General features: G+C 39.1%; 1 protein-coding gene across 2 annotated transcripts in view; it reads left to right on the plus strand.

Moving 5' to 3' along the window:
* Naa15 (N(alpha)-acetyltransferase 15, NatA auxiliary subunit) overlaps positions 1–24,434 on the plus strand; it is a 76,453-nt gene that overhangs the window by 16,228 nt on the left and 35,791 nt on the right. For both annotated transcript variants that reach the window (XM_008843423.3, XM_029568488.1), the window contains exons 2-6: positions 15,406–15,490; positions 18,646–18,750; positions 19,906–20,063; positions 21,772–21,906; positions 22,162–22,315. In XM_008843423.3, the coding sequence (XP_008841645.1) occupies positions 15,406–15,490; positions 18,646–18,750; positions 19,906–20,063; positions 21,772–21,906; positions 22,162–22,315 (637 nt within the window). The remainder of the gene's footprint in view (positions 1–15,405; positions 15,491–18,645; positions 18,751–19,905; positions 20,064–21,771; positions 21,907–22,161; positions 22,316–24,434) is intronic.

Below are 24,434 nucleotides of genomic sequence, written 5' to 3' on the forward strand. Positions count from 1 at the left end.
ATCCCTGAGGAGGACAGAAGAAAGAGGCTGTGGGATCCCCTGAAACTGGAGTTATGGACAGTTGTTAGCTGCCATGTGGGTGCTGGGATTTGAGCACAGGTCTTCTGCAAGAACAGTGTTTCCAACTGCTGAGCCATCTCTCCAGCTCTTTTCTCTTCCTTTCTTAAGGTCCTGGCTTATTTGGGACAGAGGATAGAACTTACAGCCTTTGTGTGTGCTAGGCAAGCATTCTACCAAGTGAGCCATATCCTTAGCCCCCTTTTTAAGGTCTTTACTTTGTTGTCTGCATTTTTTATTTTTTAAAATACTTTATTTTATTTTATTTTATTTATTTTTTGTCTTTTTGAGACAGGGTCTCCCTGTAGCCTCAGCTGTCCTGGAACTCACTATGTAGACCAGGCTGGCCTTGAACTCACAAAGATCTGCCTGCCTCTGCCTCCCAAGTGCTGGGATTAAAGGTGTGCACCACCATGCTCGGCTTTAAAAAACATTTTATTTATTTTTATTTTATGTGCACAAGTGTATTGTTTGCATGTAAGTGCAATGCCCAAGGAAGTCAGAGGAGGGCGTCTGGTTCCCTGGACCTGGAGTTACAGATGGTTGCCAGCCGCCATGTGGATGCTGGGATTCAAACCTGGGTTTTCTTCAAGAGCAGCCAGTGTTCTTAAACTATTGGGCCATCTCTCCAGCCTCAAAATATTTTATTATTATTATTTTTATTTGTATGACTGTTGTGTGCACCTGTGTTGTACAGCATCCACGGAGGGCAGAAGAGGGCGTTGGATTCCCTAGAACTGGAGTTACGGACGGTGGTTAGCCACTATGGGGGTGCTGGAAACCAAACCTGGTTCCTCTGCAAGAGCAGCTAGTGCTCTTAACTGCTGAGTCATCTCGCCAAATTTTATTAGACTAACAACTGGCAGTCTTACTTGGGGATAAGTTTTCTTTTTTTAAATTTTATTATTTTTATTTTATGTGCATGAATGTATTGCCTGCATGTAGGTAGGTGCACCCATGTCGTGCATTGTCCAAGGAGATCAGAAGAGAGGGCATTGGGTTTCCCTGGAACTGGAGTTGCAATGCAGAGGGTTGTTAGCCACACGTGGGTGCTGGGAATTGAACCCAGGTCCTCTGCAGGAGCAGCTCGTGCTCTTAACCACTGAGCCATCTCTCCAGCCCCAAGGTTTCTTTCAGTAGTCCTCTTGTTGCTATAGTAGAATTGAGTTTTTAAAATAAATCTCTTCCCTCTTGTTTTAGTAGGGGCTTTATCTTCTGATTACTACCTTTTCCCTTACCATCAAATCTTCCTTTCCTCTTTCTCTCCCTGTGAAACTGTGGCTTGCTAAAACTGTTGCCACCTTTATCTTAACAAGATTTTCTAAATCCTTTGTGGGTCCAATTAGCTAAAGCTGTCACTATTATCACTATCACGCCTCAGACTTTTTTATTAAAGATAAGGTCTCTTCAAGGCTGGCCTTGAATTTAACAATCATCCTGTCTCAGCTCTTGACTCCTTTTTCTTCTTTTCTTTTTAATTTTTTAGTTTGTTTTTTTGGTCTTTTTGAGACAGAGCCTCCTGTAGCCCTAGCTGGCCTGGAACTCGCTATGTAGACCAGGCTGGCTTCAAACTCACAGAGATCCATCTGCCTCTGCCTCCCAAGCGTTGGGATTACAGGTGTGTGCCACCATGCCTGATATTTTTGTTTAGTGAATCAATTAGGTTCAAGCTGCAAGTCCCAATTCCCACTGTGATTCACATTTCTCCTGAGGTCTGTCCCTTGTATGCCCCAGCCTCATGGCCAGTCTTGGTGACAGGGCAGTCAATATGTGTTAGTCCACCTCTCAAATTCTTCAGTGTGAGTAGGATCAGATCTAGGTATGTACAGTTTAGGGGTAAGCCCAGAAATTCATAAACAACTTTGTAGAGTTGTTTCCCCAGTTCCTCTTTTGTTATGTTCTTTCTAATTCTCAGGTTGCTGCTTTTCATCCACTGGCTAGAAAGCTTGGGCTTTATTCTACTGTGCAGTGCACTTTTGAGACTGTATGTTTGACTAGAGGTTAATTAATTGTTCTCAAAGAAGGAGCTTTTGGTTTCACAGATTTTCCTTTATTTCATTTCTATATTGTTCTTTATTATTTTCTTCCTTTGGGTTTAATTTCTTTTTACTTTTTCTAATTTCTTGAGGTATATGCTAAAAGAATTAAGACCTTTGATAATGTGCTTTATTTTTTTCTGACTGCTTTTACAATTTTTCTTTTTAGTAATTGGATTGTGATTAAACTCCTTTTTTGTTTGTTTTTGCTTTTCCTCCTTGGTTTGTTTGCTTTTTGAACCTGGAATTATTTTTGGATCTGTGAGTTTGTTTTTTATCCAATTTGACAGGTTTAATATAGAGGGGGGTTGTTTTATTTTTTTGAGACAGGGTCTCATAGCCCAGACTAGCCTCATACTCACTCTGTAACTAAGGATGACTTTAAACTTTGAATCCTTCTACTTCCACCTCTGGAGTGCTGGTATTGCAGGCAGGCACTCTACCAACAGACCTACATCTCAAGCCCTAACTTCAATATTTTTTTCCCCATCTTAGTCTTTATTCTCTTCTGGTACTCCAGTTACGTGTATATTACAACATGAGGCCACTTGGTACTGTCCCTACAGGTCATTGATACACTATTTTCTTTTAAAACATTTTTAATTTACGTGTATGCATGTTTTGCCTTCGTGTATGTAAGTATACCACACACACGCTCAGAGGCCAGAAGATGGTGTCAGATCCCTTGGAACTAGAGTTATAGAAAGTTGTTAGCCATCATGTAGGAGCTAGGAACCAAACCTGGGTCCCCTGCAAGAGCAGCTAGTGCTCTTTGAGCCATCTCTCTAACCCCCAAAGTGGAATCTTAAAGAATAAAGTAAATAAAAAAATAGAGTCTTGGGGCTGGAGAGATGGCCTAGCAATTAAGAGCACTGTTGCTCTTTCAGAGAACCTGAGTCTCACTGTATTCCTGGCTGGCCTGTAATTCTCCATATAGACCAGGCTGGCCTTGAACTCAGGCATCAGTCAGCATGCCTCTGCCTCCCTGAGTGTTAGGATTAAAGGTGTAAGCTACCATACCCAGCTTTAAAAATTTTTTAGATTATATGTTACTTATTTTTGTCTGTGCGCATGGGCATGTGTGGGTGTTTGTGTTCATGTATAAGTGCCATGGTGAGCATGTAGAGATCAGAGCAACTTGTTGGTTTCCTCTTTCCAACATGTGGTCCTCGGGGATGGAACTCAGGTTGTCAGAGCCTTTACCTATTGAGCCAGCTCACTAGCCAAATATTTGTTTTTATTTATTATTTTTAATTTATTGGGTAGCTTACCACACATATGGAGGTCAGAAGATAGTTTATGGGAGTTAATTCTCTCCTTCCACCATGTGGGTCCCAGGGACCAAACAGGTTGTTGGGCTTGGCAGCAAGTGCCTTTACTTGTCTAGTCATCTCACCTGTTGGAAGAATCGTTTTTAAACTTTAATAAGGATGTATCAGAATTAGTCTTCCTCTTAGTGAGTGGTGGGCTGTGCTAAATCTAGAAGTGTTCAATGGAGTTTCTTTTTTTTATTTATTTTTATTTTATGTGTATGAGTGTATTGCCTGCGTGTATGTGAGTGCACCCATGTCGTGTAATGCTGCGGAGGTTAGAAGAGGGCTTCAGATTCCTCTGGAGCTGGAGTTAAGGACAGTTCGTAGCTGCCATGTGAGTGCTGGGAATTGAACCCAGGTCCTCTGCAAGAGCAGTCAGTGCTCTTAACCGCTGAGCCATCTCTCTAGACCCATCAATGAAGTTTCTTAACTGGATGTTTGGTGCTCCTCTGCCTACTAGCCAGTGCATGAGCCTGTAGTTGTTAGACTTCTGCTACTTTGTGGTTGTTCTTTCCCTGGCTTTAGTAGACGCTGGTATGTACCTGCCCCTGCGTAATATTTAAACAAAGACTCCTACAGACATTTCTGAAACTTCTATCTCTACATGTCTCTCTGGTACCCTTCCCCAAAGATTTTAGCTGTCTCAGCAGTTCATTAATCTGATACCTGTTCAGATTTGTGAGATATCTGAGCTGTTTCTCCCTACCTAATCTACAGCCTGGAAAATGCCCTGTTGGGCAGAAGTGGGATTTACCTCACTTCTCTTCTGAGACGACAGTCCTGTGCTATGTTATGTCCAACAACTGCTAACAGTTATTTTCATATTTGCTTCACAGTTACATGCTTGGCAGGAGTCCCATCGGATGTCAGTTATTCATATGCATTTGGAAACAGAGGTCTCCAAGTGTTTGGGTGCCTGAATTTAGCACATGAAATTTTAGTAGCTGTTAGAACAGTTTTGCTTGAATTTTTTTCTATAGCACAGTGCCAGTATTTAAAATTTTAATTACTGGAAAGAGATAATCTTTAGTGTTCTAATTTTTTACTTTAATTTGAACTAACTTACAGACAATAGGACAAATAGAGTATGATGGAAATCCATGTTCCCAATTTTGAAATTACAAGAATTCCTGAAACACAGTAATTTCTGGTAAAGGGATTAGAGACTTGTGTTTTTATTTAATGAAGTGATTTTTGTTGTGGAAAATTAAATATGCTATGTCATTTTATAAAATGTTTTAAGTTGACAAACTTGCTTAAAGTATGATATATGTAGTATTTTGTATATGTCTTTCCCTTAAATAAAAGTAAGGCAAGTTCTCTGAAAATTTAAATTTACTGGTTTGGTTATGAAGGCAGTATTAAGAATCTTGTAATATATTATTGTACAGAATGAACTTCAGTGGTAGTATTACAGGAAATATTTATTAAAAGCAAATATACTATTTCTGTATCTTAACCATTTTATAATGATTGAGTGATACTAGGGTATTCATAGAGTTGTATCTGTCACCATCTATCTCTGGAACACCCTTTGGTTTGTAAAACTAAACCTCTGTACCCATCAAACAGCATTTCCTGTTTCCTTCTAATCTACCCACTTGGCAACTGTTGTTGAGTTTGAGTAAGAGCACCTCACATATGTTGAATCATGCACTGTTCTTCCTTTTGTGTCTGACATATTTTACTTAGAATAATGTCCTCAAATTTCATTCATGTCTTAACTTATTAAAGAATTTCCTGGACTGGGGAGATGACAATTAAGAATTTTCTTGTGTGTGCACATACATGTGTACATGTGCATATAGAGGCCTGAGGTTGATGTCAGCAGTTTTTCTTGATCACTTTCCAACTTACTCATTGAGGCCTGGTCTCTCAGTTGAGCCCAGAGTTCACTTATACAACTAGTCTCTGTAGAGCCAGCTCACTCCAGAAATCCCCTGAGTTCACCTTCAGAGTGCTAGAATTATGAGTGGACTGCCACACCCAAGAAGCATTCATGTTGTTTCTATTGTGCCATAGTGCAGGTGTGGAGGTCAGAGGACAATTTGTGGAAATTGGTTCTCATCTCACTATGTGGGATCAAATTCAGGTTATCAGAGTTAGTGACAAGTGCCTTTACCCACTGAGCCATCTTGATGGCCCTGAGTTGATTTTTATATGTGGTGTTAAGTAAGGGTCCAGCTGTGTTTGCATGTCTGTACACTTAAATAGTAGGACTTATCTTTGGGTTCTCTTCTTGTTTGTATACCTTTGTTTTATTACCCTACCATTTTGACTAGTGTTTCTGTGTAGCATAATTTAAGAGTGAATTTTCAACAAGGCATGGTGGCGCACACCTTTAATCCAAGAACTTGGGAGGCAGAGGCAGGTGGATCTCTGAGTTCGAGGCCAGCCTGGTCTATATGGTGAGTTCCAGGCCAGCTGGGGCTGCAGGGAAGAACCTGTCTCAAAAAGACCAAAAAAAAAAAAAAGAATTCTCCAGCTTTTTCACTCCATACCCTAAAATTGTTTTTAGTTATTTTAAGGTGAGCTTTTCTCTCTCTCTCTCTCTCTCTCTCTCTCTCTCTCTCTCTCTCTCTAAGTTACTCTGAGTGTGGTGGTGCATGCCTTTGATCTCAGCATTCAGGAGGCAGAGGTAGGAGGATCCCTATCAGTTCAAGGTTAGCCTGGTCTACATAGTGATTTCCAGGCCAGCTGGGTCTAAGTTACTAAGATCTCAATAGGTACTGTATTAAATTTGTAAACTGCCTTAGTAAATCTTCCAGTCTATGTGCTTGGAATGTCTTTCCATTTATTTGTTTTCTTTAATTTCTTTGTGAAAAGTTCTTAAAGTTTTCATTATGCAAATCTTTCACTTTCTTGGTTAATCCCAGCCATTCAATGCCATTATATGCTGTTGTAAATAAATTGTTTTTGTTGTTTTGTTAGGTTCTGTTTTTGTTTTGTTTCAGTCTTTTTGAGACAGAGTCTCCCTGTAGGCCCCAGCTGGCCTGAAATTCACAGAGACCTTCCTGCCTCTGCCTCCCAAGTGCACCACTACACCTGGCTGTTTTTATTTTGTTTTGAGGCAATCTCCCATTATAGTATGGAATGGCCTTGAACTCATGATCTTTCTGCATGATCCTGCTGTACCACCCCCAGCTCTTAATTGTTTTTATAATTTCCTTTCTGGATTATATGTATTTATTATATAGAAATACAGTTCAATTTTTAAAAATTTATTTTTTATGTGTATAGTTGTTCTGTGTGCATTTGTGTGTACAATTCCCACAGAGGCCAAAAGAGGGTGCTGGATCCCCTGGAACTGGGTTACAGAATGTTAGTTTCCATGTGGGTGTTAGGAAATGAGTGAACCCAGATCCTTTGCAAGAGCAGCCACTGCTCTTAACCACTGGGCCATCACTCTAGTCCTGCAGCTCAGCTTTTTGCCCGTTGACCTATACATGCTGCAATTTTGTTGTGTTCATTTATTCTCACACATTTTTTTTTGGTGGAATCTTTTAGGATTTTGTAGATAGAATGGTCTTATAATGATAAATCATTTTACTTCCTTTCCACTTTGGGTGCATTTTATTTCTTCTTCTGGCTAGACTTTTAGTACTAACTAGTTTGAATAGAAATGGGTATCCTGGCCAGGTGTGGTGGCGCACACCTTTAATCCCAGCGCTTGGGAGGCAGAGGCTGGTGGATCTCTGTGAGTTTGAGGCCAGCCTGGTCTACATAGTTCCAGAACAGCTGGGGCTACAAGGAGACCCTGTCTCAAAAAGACCCCCCCCCCCAAAAAAAAAAACAGAAATGGGTATCCTTGCCTTTTTTTTCCTGATCATAGAGGAAATTCTTTCAGTTTTCAAGATTGATTATGATGTAGGTTAAAGGTTCTTTTTTTTTTCTCTTTTTGAGACAGGGTCTCCCTGTAGCCCCAGCTGTCCTGGAACTCACTACGTAGACCAGACTGGCCTTGAACTCACAAAGGGCCGCCTGCCTCTTAAAGGTTCTTTACACATGGTTATTATGTTGAGATGAGTTCCTTCTAGTCGTAGTTTGTTGAATGAATATTTTTATCATCAGAGTATTGAGTATTGTCAAATGCTTTTTGTGTATGAATTGACATGATCATTTATTTTTTCCCCTTTCTGTTAATGTGATTTATTACATTGTCCAATGTTTGTGTATTGAACCATCCTTGCATTCCAGCAATGGAGTCTACTTGCTTGTGGTACACAGTCATGGTTGATAATTCAGCAATGGAGTCTACTTGCTTGTGGTACACAGTCATGGTTGATAATTGGGTTTTCTTTTTTTCTTTTCTTTTTTTTTTTTTTTAAGGTCTTTTTGAGACAAAGTCTCCCTGTAGCCCCAGCTGGCCTGGAACTCACTATGTAGACCAGGCTAGCCTCAAACTCTGCCTCCCGAGTGCTGGGATTAAAGGTGTGCTCCACCACGCCCCGCTGGGTTTTCTTTTTAAAGTTTAAATTTTTTTTAAAATTTGTTTTTTGGTTGTGAGCCTGAGCCCTTAACAGCTGCACCAGCTCTCCAGCCCTAAATTTTTAATTTTATTATTAATTGTTTATGTGTATGATGTGTTTGCAGGCCTGTGTGTCAAAGTATGTCAGAGGTCAGAGGACAACTTTTGGGAGTCAGTTCTCCCCTTCCACCTTGGGTTCCAGGGATTGAACTGAGGTTGTTAGATTTATGCAGCAAGAACTTTTACCTGCTGAACCTAAGGGGAGTATTCTCACTCAAACCATCACAGAAGGTTACATTTTTAATTAAATTAAACTTGTGTCATCTAGTTGTCTGTCTATAGCTTTCTTTCTTTTGTTGTGAAAGAAACTTTCATAACTATGTTGTGAAAGTGAAATAGGCTGCATTTCCCATTTTTCTTTATTACTGTTATCATTTTTTTGTTTTTATTTTATGTGCATGAATGTATTGCCTGCATGTGTGTAAGTACACCCATGTTGTGCAATGCCTGCAGAGGTCAGAAGAAAGTGTCAGAGCCCCCTGATGGATGATGGTTGTTAGCCACTGGGAATCAAAGGATCCTCTGCAAGAGCAGCCAGTGCTCCTAACTGCTGAGCCATCTCTCCAGCTCTACATTTATTTATTTTAATCTTATTATATACGTTACTCATTTTTATTTTATGTGTATGAGTGTTTTGCCTCCATGTGTGTAAGTGTATTCATGTCGTGCAAAGCCCACAGATGCAGGAAGAGGGTGTCAGATCCCCTGGAACTGGGCACTTGTTAGTTGCCATGTGGGTGCTGGGAATCCTCTGCAAGAGCAGCCAGCACCCTTAACCACTGAGCCATCTCTTCAGCCCCAATATATATATTTTTGAGACAAGTTCTCACTGTCTAGCCCTGGCTGGCCTGGAACTGGCTATGTAGATCACACTGGCTTCGCTCAGAGTTCCTCCTGCCTCCGTCTCCTGAGTGTTGTACTGAAAGGATGCACCACCACTTCTGGTTCATCTTTATTTATTATTAGGTTTTGTCATCAGGCAATATGGAATCACCCATACACTGAATATTTACAGACTACTCTCACTTATAATTAGTAACCTGTGATTGAAGTAGTGCTTTCAGGTATAGATGATATTGAGAACTGTTACCTAAATGTATATTTATTCTTTTAAACATTTTAACATTTTATTATTTCTCTCTCTCTCTCTCTCTCTCTCTCTCTCTCTCTCTCTCTCTCTCTCTCTCTCTGTGTGTGTGTGTGTGTGTGTGTGTGTGTGTGTGTGTGTATTGCAGGTGGAAGAGTGGGCACATTCCATGGTGCACTTGTGAAGGTTAGAGGACCAGCTTGCAGGAGTTGTTCTTTCCTTCCACTATGTGTGTTCTGGGGATTGAACTCGAGAGAGATGCTATTCTGATCCCCCCCCCCCCCCCCGCCCCACAGTGCTGGGGTTTTAAATTGATCAGGGTTCTCTCTAAAGGAACAGAATAAATACATATATTAAAGGGGGGTGTATTAAATTGGCTTACAGAATATGATCAGAGTAGTCTAACAATGACTGGCTCATACTGGAAAGGCTGAGAATCCGGTAGTTACTGAGTTCATGAGGCTGGGTGTCTCAGCAGTTCCAGTCTAGTGCTGAAGGCCTGGAGGATTCTAAAGCCCAAAGAAGTTGTAGTGAAGAGATCTGTCAGCTAAGGGTCAGAAAGGCCTAGGTGGTAGTCTAAATATTTGGTAATTAAGTATGTATTTTAGGCAACTTGATTGTTGTATAAATAAGGACTGAGCCTTTTGTGCTTCTGTGTTTATTTAGTTAACAGGATATTTTTCTTCTCTTTTTTTTGAGACAGGATCTTAACGTAGCCAAGGTTAGCTTTGAACTCATTGAGTAGCTGAAGATGGCCTTTAACTCTAGATCCTCCTGTCTCCGCTTCCTGGCTTCTGGGGCTACATGTGTACACCAACATGTCTGGCAGATTACAGGATTTAAAAATTATTTTATTTTATATGTATGAGTGTTTTACCTGAATGTACATATGTGTGCCATGTGTGTATGCCTGGTACGCTTGAAGACCAGAAGAGGATGTCAGATCCCCTGGAACTGGAGTCACAGTTAGCTGTGAGCCACCAGATGGGTCCTGAACCTGGGTCCTCTGCAAGAGCAACAAGTGTTCTTAACCTCTGAGCCATGTCTCTAGCCTAGAGAATAGGATTTTGATGATTAAATGACATTTTTGTTTGAAACGCCTTTTAAAAAAATGTGATGCTGGATGGGGCTTGGTGGTGTATTCCTTTAATCCCAATGCTCAAGAGGGTTCTTAGTGAAATTGAGTCCAGCTTGGTCTATATAGAGAGTTCCAGGTCAGCTGGGGGCTACAGGGAGACCCTGTCTCCAGAAAAATAAAAATAAAAAATTGTATAAACAAATGTAAGAGACTGCCTGTGAGATCATGAAAGAAAAAAACGAGTGTTATCCTGATTTTTTTTTTTTTTTTTTTTTTTTTTTTTTTTTTAAAAAAAAAAAAAAAAAAAAGAGGACGATAAATCTTTCACTGTGATATATCAAAATAACCAGAGATCTGCCTGCCTCTGCCTCCCAAGTGCTGGGATACTGCATGCACGTGGTACACTTATATAATGTAGGCAAAATATTCATACACATAAAAATAAAATATTAACAAGAATATCAGTGTCTCTTTTATATACTAATATATTTTATTTGTACAGGTTCACTTGCATGCTGTAAACTCTTCTGGTGACTTAGAATAAAAATAAATCTTGGGTGTAAACTGGGCCTAGTTTACCATTGTACTAGATGGATGACAGAGTCCATTACTTAGGACTCAGCCCCATTTGGGGAGGTTAGAACCATGGATTAGGCCAGAAAATTCTTGCTGTATTTTCAGTAACAGATAATTTAAAGAGCAGAGATAATAAAAGCAGTGCTCTTGTCTGTATGGACAGAGTTAGGAGTGGTAGTAGGAAAATCCCTACTTAACCTAAGCAGTGACAGGAAACTATTTTTTCGAATATCTTATTTATTTTTATTTTTAAATTTTTTATTGTAATTTTTTTAATGTGTATGCGTGTATTGCCTTCATGTAGGTAAGTGCACCTGTGTTGTGCAATGCCCACGGAAGTCAGAAGAGGCTGTCAAATCCCCTGGGACTGGAGTTACAGACAGTTGTTAGCTGCCATGTGGGTGCTGGGATTTGAACCCGGGTCTTCTGTAAGAACAACCAGTGTTATTAACTGCTGAGCCATCTCTCCAGCCCTATTATTTTTATTTTTTATGTATATGAGTGTATAGCCTGCATGTGTGTAAATGCATCCTTGTGTTGCAATGCCCGCAGAGGTCAGAAGAGGGCATTGGAATCCCCTGGAACTGGACTCATGGATGATTAACTGCCCTGTTGATGTTGGGAACCAAACCCAGGTCCTCTGCAAGAGCAGCCATTGCTCTTAACTGCTGAGCTCTCTCTCCACCCCCAAAAGAAAGCTATTTTTAAATAAACCTCTCCTGAATCACATGTAGGCAGACTTTAAAGCCAAAGGTCCCTCCCTGCATGTCTAGGAATTCAGAGTAGGTTACGTAAGACTGTACGCTTAAGACCTGGTCCCTAAAATATCTCTAGATACAGGGAAAAACTTGTTGAGTTGGCAACTGTGCAGTGTCTCAAGAAATTGAAATCTTACTAAAGCCATAGACCTTAGTGAACCATAGAGAGGTAGATCTGCTACCTGTTTCCTGTTCACCAAAGGATCAGTACTAAGGTAGACTCAGCCCCTGTGCCCTTCCCACATGGGAAACTGCAAGGAGATAGGTTTGACATGACTCTGCCCTCCCCATGTCATGGGGCATGGGACATGTTCTCCCATGACAGATTGCCCAGAACAGGACCTGTGCCTTGGCAAAGACAGAGACAAAGATGACCTGGGCACCAGGCTCAAGTCAAGAGCTGCATAGATGCGTGTTCAGCTACCCAGTTCTCTTCCCTTCTCTTTAAAAAGAAAATTTGTGTTTTTTTGTTTGTTGTTGGTGGGTTTTTTTTGGGGGGGGGTTGGGGGGTAATTTCAAATATGAACACAGTGTATTTAAATCTTATATACTCCCTCCTTTCAAACCCTACCCTACCCCTCCCAGCTTTATGCCATCATCATCACCTCCTTTTTAAAGAAAATAACCTACTGAGTATAATTAGTTCTGTCTCTACGCATATGAACATAGGGTGCCATCCATTGGAGCATAGACAGTCTATGATGGGCAATCTCTAGTGGCAGTCTCAGCTAGGTGTTGGGCCTCTCCCCCTTCTCTCTCTCTGTCTCTCTGTCCCCCCTTTTCTTTCTTTATTTCCTTCCTCCTTTCTCTCTCTCTCTCTCTCTCTCTCTCTCTTCTCTCTCTCTCTCTCTCTCTCTCTCTCTCTCTTTTCCTTTTTTGGATTTCCTGAAACACACAGACTTATCCTGGATTAGGGATGGCTTTCCCTCTGTTCCAGCTCCTGAGTGTTGGGATTGTCTAAGGTTGTTGAGTTGCATTTTCTTTACCTTTTTCTCTTTCTTTTTTAATTTTTGGGGCCGAAGAGATGGTTCAGTAGTTAGGAGTACTTACTGTTCTTGCTTAAGGACCTGGGTTTGATTCCTAGCATCCACATGGCAGCTAACCACCTGTCTTTAACGCCAGTTTTAGAGGATCCAGTGCTCTTCTGGCTTTGACAGGCACCAGGCATACACATGGTACACTTACATGTATGCAGGCAAAACACTCATAGACCTAAGGATAATTAAAATCTAAAAAATAAAAAACTTAAATAAAAGATTTATTTATTTATTTTGGTCTTTTTCTTGAGACAGGGTCTCTGTCTAGCCCCAGCTGGCCTATAACTCATTGTGTAGACCAGGCTGGCCTTGAACTCACAAAGATCCACCTGCCTCTGCCTCCCAAGTGCTGGGATTAAAGGCATACGCCACCATGCCCGGCTCAAGATTTACTTATTTTTAATTGTGTGTGTGTGTGTGTGTGTGTGTGTGTGTGTTTCTTGTATCTTTATGTGTCTGTGGGGGTATGTGCATGTGAGTATAGCTGTTGGCAGAAGCCAGAGGAATCGGATCCTACTGGAGCAGAGTTACAGGTAGTTATGAACCACCTATGTTTGCTGTGAACTGAGTTCTTGGTCCTCTGCAAGAGCAGTACTTGATCCTAATCATTGAGCCATCTCTCCAGCCTCTTTCTCTTTTAATTTTACCTTTAGGTAGAGCTGTCTTCTCTCTTACCTTCATCTTTTATTATTCTCCTCTCCCTTCCTTTTTATTATTCTCCACTTCTGTTTAGTCTTTGATCTCCTGTTTTATATCTGTTGCTTTAATACTAACCACTAGTCTTATTCTGCGTATTTATTTTCCATTTTTACCCTTAGTTAACTAATATCTTAGCACACACTATGTGTCTTTACTTCTTTACCCCCACCCCAAATTATTGGGATTTAAAGGTTTGATTGTTTTACTGCATTTTCATGGTAGGCTTATTGTTGAGTTGTGGTTGTGTCTGAAGAAAGTATTCTGTTCTCATCATGCTAGAGATCAAGCCTAGTGCTTTGAGCATGTGAGTGGAAGATGAAACTACTGTGCTGCACCTCCAGTCCGGTAGGGAGAAATACCTTACCTCTACTATAATCTAGTCCCTCTTGAATATTGCAAATACTTCCACTGAAAGAGTATGATTGATTAAAGAAAAATCCAGCCAGTTACCTAATCCCTGATATGCAAATCTCAATGCAGAAGCACATGAAAAATCAGGATAATATGAGTATTCATAATTACTAATTCCACAGTAGTTAATTCTACAAGAGTGAATTAGATGGAATACCCCCAAATTCCAAAAAGTGATTATAAAACTAGTCAACTCTTTAAGAAGACAGGAATAAATTTCTAAATGACAGAGACAAACATGTATCAAATCAGGACATCAACATAATATGAAAGGGGATTACTGAAAGAAATTGAAATTTCAGAAATAAATATTCAGTAAGTAAAAACTTCTGGAAAGCCTCACCACTAGAATAAGAATATGGAGACTACAGGGCTTGAGGACAAGAATAAACTGCTGGCCATTAGAACAGTAAATAAGCAAATGAGCCTTAGGAAAACACCAAATACTACAAAAGCAACAAAATACCAGGTATGAATACATGTCTCTGAATGCCAGTGGTATCAGTTGTCTCATAAAAAGGAACAGATTAGCAGACTGGATTACAAAACTGGACCTGTTTGTTTCTTACCTAAAAGAAACCTCATTGGGAAAGCAAAACATTCACTGCCTTAGTGTGGAAAGATGGGAAAAGGTATTCTAAGCAAGTGGAACCTAGAGAGCACACAGGTCTAGCTGACAAATATCTGACAAAATACACCTCAAACCAAAATCCTTTTGGTGTGATTTTTTTTTTTTTTCTTCCCTCTCCTCCATCCCCTTGTCTTGTCTAACCCCCTTTCTCTCCTCTCCCTTTCACTATGCTATACCATGGTGTGGGTTCTTTTTTCCAGTCACTTTGAGGTACTTGCTTGTTCCATTAAACTTTTAAAAAATATTTTATTTATTATTTTTATCTTACGTGTATGCATGTATTGTCTGCGTGTAGGTAAGCGCACTCATGTTGTGCAATTGTCCCATTAAACTTAATGGACTTCTTTGATTAAACAAATGAATTTTAAAATATAATTCTTGGGTTTTTTTTTTCATTTTCAGTAAAACTCATATTTATTTTATATGTATGAGTGTATATTTGTAAGTGCACTTGTGTCATGCTATGCCCATGTAGGTCAGAAGAGGGTGTTGGATCCCCTGGAACTGGAGTTAAGGACAGTTGTTAGCCACCATGTGGGTGCTGGGGATCAAACCTAGGTCCACTGCAAGAGCAGCCAGCGTGCAGCTATCTCTCCAGCCTCTCAGCTACATTTTTTGAAATGAGTTTATGATTTTATTTTTCTGAATCTGTGTCTTCCCTTTTCTGTTTTAAATTCTTTTTAGAAAATATTTTGTTGATTATTTTTATTTTATGTGTATCAGTGTGTTGCCTGCATGTGTGTAAATGCTCTCCTATCATATAATGCCAGAGGAGCTCAGCAGAGGGCATGGGAGCCCTCTGGAACTGGCGTTACAGACAGTTGTTAGCCTCCATATTGGGTGCTGGGAATCAAATCTGGGTCCTCAGCAAGAGCAGCCAGTGCTCTTAATCACTGAGCTATCTCTCTAGCCCCTGTTTTGAATTTTTTGTATTTGAGCCATCTGTGATTTTTCTTAGTGGCAATTTGTTTTAGTTTTGCTGCTGAGGATGGAATCTAGGGCTTTGTGTATACTAGGCAAGTGTTCTGCCATTAAGCTACACCCCATCCTCTTTTGGTGGTCATTTAGTGGGACCAAGAAAAATTTAGAAATAACATTGTTATATTTAATAGCATAAAAATTTAACATTGAGCTTGGAAAGGAAAGGTTTTACATTTCTTGCTAAACTCATAGTTTTCTTTTTTGTTTTGACAGAGATGTTATGAACATAAACAGTATAGAAATGGATTGAAGTTCTGTAAACAAATCCTTTCTAATCCCAAATTTGCAGAGCATGGAGGTAAGAACACCTTTAAGTAGACTCAGTTGTACTGCATGTCTGTGTGGGATCCCTTACTGGCCTCTCTTACCCTGTCTTCATTTTGCAGAATGGGCCCTTTTACCTTTAACTCCTGTGAGAATATACAATTTAATAATGAATTTTGAATTAAATATCAAGAAAATGATGGTACATTACATTAAGTTCTGTTTTATTCCTATTTTCTTTTTTAAATTTTATTTTATGTGTATGAGTGTATTGCCTGCATGTATGTGAGTGCACCCATGTTGTGCAGTGCCGCAGAGGTCAGAAGAGGGCTTCGGATTCCCCTGGAACTGGAGTTAAGGACGGTTCATAGCCGCCATGTAGGTACTGGGAATCAAACCCAGGCCATCTACAAGAGCAGTCAGTGCTCTTAACCCCTGAGCCATCTCTCCAGCCCCTTATTTCTATTTTCAATGTCAGCTTTGTAGGAAAAGCACAACCTAGTAAGGCAATATGTTTAAGTAAAATTGTTTATAAGAAAAATTTACTTTAGAACTTTGAGCCTAGAAAATTTTATTCCTTATAATGAGGTTGTTCAGAAAGTGACCATTTTAGTCTCTGATATTTCTTTACATTGTGTCTTAATGAACTCTTCACAAATGAGTCATGTTTAAGACATTTGTGTATTATAATGAGCAGTTACATAGCTTTTGCCTAAATGATAGTGGTTGACTAGACATTTGTGTAGCAGCTGGTGAATGTGTGATGAAACTTGTAAAGAGACAAAGGAAAAATAATGTTTTGTAGATCTGATTTGTGCAAATTTGGGAAACATGGCTGATCAGGAATTAATGGACTTGTATGGGGGGGAGGGGAGTAATTCCCGATTACTACTGCAGTTGTTTGGAGATGGAAAGCAATGTGAATAAAAGTACCTAAATTGGTCTCTGTTTCCTCATTGAAAAAGCTATCTTCAGTTGTTATCTGCATATTAAGTTCTTTTATATTCATTTCTAGAGCATGTATACTGGTGACTTCTTATTTAATTAGCGCTTCATTAGCAAAAAATGTTGTATTTTATCATTTTTAGAACACGTTTTCATTGTCTTATTTCCTTCTTTTTTTTTTTTTTTTTTTTTTTTTGAGACAGGGTCTCCCAGTAGCCCCAGTTGGCCTGGAACTTACAGAGGCTCACCTGCCTCTGCCTCTGAAGTGCTGGGATTGTTTATAAAATATACCCCTGTCCCATATTTTATCATGGCAGAAAGTAGGCTGAATGTGAAGTATCATAATTTCACTAGAAATATTTTTAAACAGTCCATGCCTACTCATCCTCATGATTATACTTTTAGTGCTTTTTTTTGTTTATTTGGTTTGATTTGGATTGGAGTTTCACTGTGTAGCTTATGCTGGCCTTTAAAATTTAGACTTCCTGCCTCCACCTTTATGATCCTCCTGCCTCTACTTTCCAAGTGCTGGGATTATAGGTGCACCACAACACCTGAGGCTTTCCATGTGTCCTTAGTCTTTTTTTTTAAACTTTGAATTAATTTTTCTGTAAGTTCTTTTTTTGGGGGGGAGGGTGTCTTTTTGAGACAGGGTCTCCCTGTAGCTCCAGCTGGCCTGGCACTCGCTGTGTAAGTCAGGCTAGCCTTGCTCTCATACCACCTGCCTCTGCCTCCTAAGTACTGGGATTAAAGGTGCATGCCACCGTGCCTGGCTTTTCTGTAAATTCTAAAATTTGGTCTTAAAGGTGAGATGAATAAGTCACAATGACTATTTCTCTTCTTTTATGTTACATAGGAGATTACCATATAAAATTAGAACATATTTTTTCTTTTCAGAAAATTTAATATTTCCCACAATGCTCTTTTTTCATTATTTAGAATTTTTTATTTATTATTTTTATTTTATATGTATGAGTGTATTGCCTACATGTATGTAAGTGCACATGTGTCATACAGTACCCACAGAGGTTAGAAGAGGGTGTCAGATTCCTGGAACTGGAATTATGAACAGTTGTTAGTCACCATGTGAGTGCTGGAAATTGAACCCAGGTCTTCTGCAAGAGCAGCCAGTGCTCTTAATTGCTGAGCCATCTCTCCAGGCAGCCTTCCCCCACCCCAGTGCTCTTTTAAACTAGTGATTGGAAATGGGGAACCTCTGACATTTTTAACTTCATAATAATCCCAAAGACTTAATAGATTTATGGCTGGGCGTGGTGGCACACACCTTTAATCCCAGCACTTGGGAGGCAAAGGCAGGTGGATCTTTGAGTTCAAAGCCAGCCTGGTCTACATAGTAAGTTCCAGGACAGCTGGGAAGATGGCACAATTGGATATAGTACTTGCTGGTGTAGGCATGAAGACCTGAATTTGAATCCTCATAACCCACATAAAAGACAGATGTGGTCGTGTACATCTGTAATCCCAGTACTCCTATGGGGAAATGGGAGGCAGAAAGAGGAGAGTATCTAGAAACTGGCAGGCCAGCTAGTTTGATAAGTAGCAGCAAATAACAATGAGACTGCTTCAAACAAGGTGGAAGGCAGATCTGACACCAGAGGTCATAAGTGCTGGCACTCACCTGCACATACATACACACAAGCCATAAACACATGCACACAAAATCAGAGCTGTAGGTAGTTTATTGTATGTTTTAATGAAGAATAGATTTAACCTTTATATAACATAAGTTCATAGAAATAAAATCTGTGTCCCAGCCCTTGGGAGGCAGAGGCAAGTGGATCTTTGTGAGTTTGAGGTCAGCTTGGACTACGTAGCAGGTTCCAGGCCAGCTGGGGCTATGAGGAGACCCTGTTTCAAAAAAGAAAGAAGAAAATCTGTTTTCAAGATGGTGTTTCATTTAATGGAGTAGATATATTAGTCATCCCATCAGATTCCCCTAAAAATAGTAATAGAGTGATTATTACTAGATAGCTGCCTAAATAGATGCTTGTGAAATTCATCTTTTTATTTTATTAAAAATCTAGGAGGGTCTCCAGAATAGAATCTAGAAGTTAATGCTTACTTGGCTTGCCAGTTTTGGAAAATATTTTAATTTTGCACAAACCTGGGATAGTCCTATTAATCTCCTTGAAAATTTTAAGTCTTGAATATAATGTAATGTTTGTTTTTGAGATTATATTTACTTATTTCTTTTACCTTCCTTTCCTTTGTTATTCAAACTAGAAACCCTGGCTATGAAAGGACTAACCCTGAACTGTTTGGGGAAAAAGGAAGAAGCATATGAATTGGTTCGTAGAGGTTTGAGAAATGACTTGAAGAGTCATGTGTGTATCCTTCTGAATGTGTTTAAGAACTGATCGAGGTGTTTGGAGCTAAGGCTGCAAACTGAGACAAGAAGTACAGATTCTCTCACTGCAACTCCAGAGGAAATGTTCTTAAGTTGAGTTGCAGCAACTGCTGCTATTCAGGGAGCTTTAAAAAATACACTTATTAGAGCTGGAGAGATGGCTCAGCAGTTAAGAACACTTGCTATACTTCTAGAAGACCCAGGTTTGATTCCCAGCACCCACATGACAGCTAACAACCACTTATACTCCAGTTCTAGGGGACCAGATACTCTCTTCTGACCTCTGTGGGCATTGCATGCACATGTGTACTCTTATATTCATGCAGCCAACACACTCATACACACATGTACATATATACATACATAGATAACAATATTTTTAAAAATATACCTACTGCATTTTAACAATGTATCTCAGACAAATTGTACTTACCAATGAAATCAGGCTGGGTGTGGTGGTGCACACCTTATCTATATCCTTTAGTAGACTTTAAGATCTTTGAATATAGGAGAATAAATTCTAGTTATTGAGAATTTTTAATAATTATATCATGGGTATTTATTTCTTCTTTTTCCTTTTAATGATAAAGATCGTTCCTTACATTCATTGGGTATTTACTTTGTATCAGCCAGTGAGCACTTTCATGTATACCATTTATTGTATTTAGTCATCACTGCTTTGCTTTACTGTATAGACATTTCTATTGACATTTTATTGAAACTTAATAAGGCTAACTTGTACATGGTTATAATGTTAATAAAGTAGGCTAGACTTAGTTTTCTCTAGCTCCAAAAGCTGTGTTCTGTTTGTTAAAGTCCCTTTTTTTTGCGGGGGGGGGGCGTCTTTTTGAAGCAGGGTCTCCCTGTAGCCCCAGCTATTCTGGAACTCACTGTGTAGACCAGGCTGGCCTTGAACTCACAGAGATCTGCCTGCCTTTGCCTCCCAAGTGCTGGGACTACAGGCGTGCGCCACCACACCCGGCTCCCTTTTATTTTTATATTCCTGGGCACTGGCACCCCTCTGCCCCCTTCACATTCATAATTTTACAAATGATTTTAATTCTCCATTATTTATTATTGATTATTTGGAAATAGTGTTCGACATGTAGACTATATCCTTAACTACATTTTGTCAGGTTGGCATGTTTATGGTCTTCTTCAGCGGTCAGACAAGAAATATGATGAAGCTATTAAGTGTTATCGAAATGCACTAAAATGGGATAAAGACAATCTTCAAATCTTGAGAGACCTTTCTTTACTACAGATTCAAATGCGAGATCTGGAGGGTTATAGGGTAGGTAAAATAGAAAAAAAATATATATGTATATGTATATATTTTTTTTTTATGTTGTGTGTATGAGTGTATTGCCTGCATGTTATGTAAGTGCATCCGTGTCATTCAGTGCCCACAGAGGTCAGAAGAGGGCATTGGATTCTGTGGAACTAGACTTTCAGACAGTTGTTAGCTACTATGTGTGTGCTGGGATTGAACCCTGGACCTCTGCAAGAGCAACCAGTACTCTTAACTGCTGAGCCAACTCCTCAGCTCTATAGAATTTTTTTTCTTCTAAGAGGAAAAATAGATTTTTTTTAAACCTAAGAGGAAAATATTATTATTTAGAACTTCGAATATTTTCTGACAAAGAAATTTTCCTTTCTGTTTGTTGAAAGAAATTTACTTGACTGACCTCCACAGTCGTTAAACTTGTGAACTACGTAAGATTAATACTTGGGTAAACATACTTTTTTAATTAATATTTTGTAGCTGTACTTCCATCCAGCATTTTCTGGGAAGCAGATTTTTTTTTTTAATTTATTTATTATTTTTATTTTATGCGTATGCACGTGTTACCTACCTGTAGGTAAGTGCACCTGTGTCGTGCAGTGCCTGTGGAGGACAGAAGAGGTTGTCGAATCCTCTGGAACTGGAGTTATGGACAGTTGTTAGCTGCCATGTGGGTGCTGGGATTCGAACCTGGGTCTTCTACAAGAACAACCAGTGTTCTTAACTGCTGAGCCATCTCTCCAGCCCCCGGAAAGCAGATTTTTCAATCTTGGGTGTGTCTCTCTGTTCATTGAGGCTTAATATGGTTTAGTGCCTTCAATTTAACCCTTGAGTCAGTCTTGGATTTACTAGTCCTTCTGTAATACTCAGCTTTTTTTTTTTTTTTTTTTTTCCAATTTAATTTTTTTATTTTATGTGTATGTGCGAATTGCCTGCATGTAGGTAAGTGCAGCCATGTCATGCAGTGCTCATGGAAGAGGCTGTTGGATCCCCTGGGACTGGAGTTATGGACAGTGGGTGCTGGGATTCAAACCCGGGTCTTCGGCAAGAACAACCAGTGTTCTTAACCGCTGAGCCATCTCTCTAGCCCCAATACTCAGCTTTTTCATGGTAGTACCTGCCAAGCTATTTTCTCTATGTCTTAAATGTTTGGGCAGTTTACTTTATAAAGAATTTTTGAGCAACTGGATAGATAGCTCAACAGTTAGAGCTCTTGCTGCTCTTTCAGAGGATTAGAGTTTGGTTCCCAGCACCAACGTTGGCTCACAGCCTCCTAGAAATCCAGCTTCAAGGATCCAACACTGTCCTCTGGCCTCAGCAGTCATCCACACACACGTACACACACAAGAAAATCTTTAATGTAACTTTTGAATAATTTTTTTCATTTGTGCTGCTTTAATCGTCCAGTCTCTACTTGGAGATCAAGAAATAACGAAGGGTGTCTGGTATCGTTATTTTTTTTTTATCATAAGATTAACATTGGTGGTTTTGCAGTATTTCATTTCTATAAATCTGTGTAAGGTTGAAACTTTTCTAAAATTTTTACTAGCATTATGTTATAAAATTGAATGATAAACTAGCGTGATCTTTTGTTTTCTTGGGCCCTGGGGATTGAACTCAGGGTCTTGTGTATGCTAAGCAATAATATGATCTTTCAAAGGAACATTTGCTTGAACTGTAAACTTAAGAATAAATTTTGTTTTTCCTCCACTTGAAGGAAACAAGATACCAGTTGCTTCAGCTTCGACCTGCACAGAGAGCATCATGGATTGGTTATGCTATTGCTTACCATTTACTAGAAGATTATGAAATGGCAGCAAAAATTTTAGAAGAATTTAGGAAAACACAGCAGGTAATAACAAGCCAGTTTATTGGATCTGATTCTAGGTATAACTGAAAGACAGTTAAATTTGAGTTCAAGGTCAGCCTGGTCTACATAGTGAATTCCAGGCCAGCTAGAGCTATAGGGTGACCCTGTCTCAGAAAGACAAAACAAAACAGTATCAAACAAATGTTATTTTTTTACTTTTTGTTTTTGAGTGCATAAATGATTTTCTAATATGAAAATAAAATTCTTACTATTAGCATTCCTTATATCCACCTACAGACATCTCCTGATAAAGTGGATTATGAATATAGTGAACTCCTTTTATATCAGAATCAAGTTCTTCGGGAAGCAGGTCTCTATAGAGAAGCCTTGGAACATCTTTGTACTTATGAAAAGCAGATTTGTGATAAACTTGCTGTAGAAGAAACCAAAGGTATTTTGAAAGAATATTATTGTAACTTTTAATGGTAGCAACAGCAGGCTGAAAATTCATAGTTGCTGCTGATAATCATAGACAATTCAGCTTGTTGATGATGGAAAATGTGTTACATATTTTGAATAATTTATAAATGGGAAAATGCATAAATGATGGGTGTTGTTGACGAGAGGAGGAAAAAAATCATTGAATTAAATGACTTGATAAAGCATCCATTTATGTTTTTGATTTTTCATTGTTTTTAAAAGGGGTCATGCTGTGTTCTCTTGGCTGGTCTCAAGCTCCTGGGCTCAGTGATCCTTATTCTTCAGCTGGGAGTAGCTGGGACTGTAGGCACATGCCCAGTGTAAGCATCTATTCTTTAAATAAAGTATCTTGCTATTGAAAATTACTGGGCTGGGGATATAACTCAGTTTTAGAACATAGCTTAGCATGTATAAGGCCTTGAGTTCCAGTTCCCAGTACTTCGAAAAAAGGAAAAGAAAATATTATAGGATTTGATTAAAACATAGGAAATGGTTATGTAATCTTATAAAACAAAATTAACTGTCTTACAAATAGTGTATTAGAAAAAATTTACTATAAATACTGTGTGCCTTTTTGATTATGACTAATATATATTAATAAATTAGTCCTTACTAAAATACACAGAGGAAGCTGAATGTAATGGTGTACTCCTGTAATCCCAGCAGTGAGTCATGGTCAGGAGTTTGAGACCAGCCTGGGCTATAGAGCAAGGTTCTTCCTGTCTCTTCAAAAAACACAACAAAAATCACCATAAACAAACAACACCACAAAAACAAACTAAAATACAGAGAAGGCATTTTTAAGTGTCATATGGTTAATCTGGATTTCTTTGAGAAAATAAAAAGACCATGAGTTCTAGAAGGAAAGGAAACAAGATTGGGTTTATTTGTGATGGGAGAGGTAGGTCCTTAAATAAATGTCTCCAAATGCTGCCGTTTATTAGTAGGCTGAGGACAGAGAATCTTAGAGCTTTAATTCAGAATATTTATTTATTTATTTATTTATTTATTTGAGACCAGGTCTTTCTATGTTACTATAGAGTAGCATAGGCTTTGCCATCCTATACTGTTGACATTTTGGGCCCAACTTATTAGGGGTAGATATCTCATGTATGCTTTATATGCTGTTTAGCAGTATTCATAGCTTCTTCTCGTTTGATACAGTAGCACTCCTTACCTCCAGTAGAGCAACCTAAATATCTTTAATTGCCAAATGTACTGTGGTTGAGAAACATTGGTACATATGTTGGTTTCAAATTGTAACTTTGACAGCATTCTCTGAAAGACCCTTGACAAGTTTACTTAAGATCTCTCTGCTTTAAAATATTGAAGATGGTAGTAACCTATTTAGTAATCCTAAGAATTTAATTATTACATGTGAACTATTTAGAAGTCACTGTCACATAAATCTTTAGTATTCCCCCCCCCACTTTTTTTTTGTCTTTTTGAGACAGGGTCTCTCTGTAGCCCCAGCTGTCCTGGAACTCACTATGAAGACCAGGGTGGCCTCAAACACACAGAGATCGCCTGCCTCTGCCTCCTGAGTGCTGGGATTGAAGGCGTACGCCACCACACCCGGCAAAAGTATCCTTTTTAAAAACAAAACAAAACAAAACCCCTGTTTTATGTGTATAAGTGTTTTGCCTGCATGTAAGCTCTCCATGTCCCATGGAGGCTAGAAGAAGGGAGCAGATCCCCAGGAATGGAGTCATGAAGGGTTGTTAGCTGTGATGTGGTTGCTGGGAACCGAACACTAGTCCTCTACAAGAGTGGCCAATGCTTTTAACCACTGAGCCATCTCTCTAGCCTCAAGTATTCATATTTTAATTACCTCATATAAGCATAGGATGCAAGGGCAAAGTAGGTTTTGAAAATGAAAACTTTGGTCAATGGGAGCTGATTACAGATACAGAAATCCTGAATAATGTTTCAAATAATATCACTTTGTAACTCATATATTTGTATTGGAACCACAGCCTCTGTCAACTCATCAGATTTACCTTCCTTTCCATGAAGAAATATTCAAGCAAACAAACATCTGAAATGATCCAGGCCTTAAAATTGGTAGAGTAGCAAAGGAATCTTAAAGT

Source organism: Nannospalax galili, unplaced genomic scaffold (genome assembly GCF_000622305.1).
Source record: "Nannospalax galili isolate Female #2095 unplaced genomic scaffold, S.galili_v1.0 scaffold359, whole genome shotgun sequence".
NCBI classification, from domain to species: Eukaryota; Metazoa; Chordata; class Mammalia; order Rodentia; family Spalacidae; genus Nannospalax; species Nannospalax galili.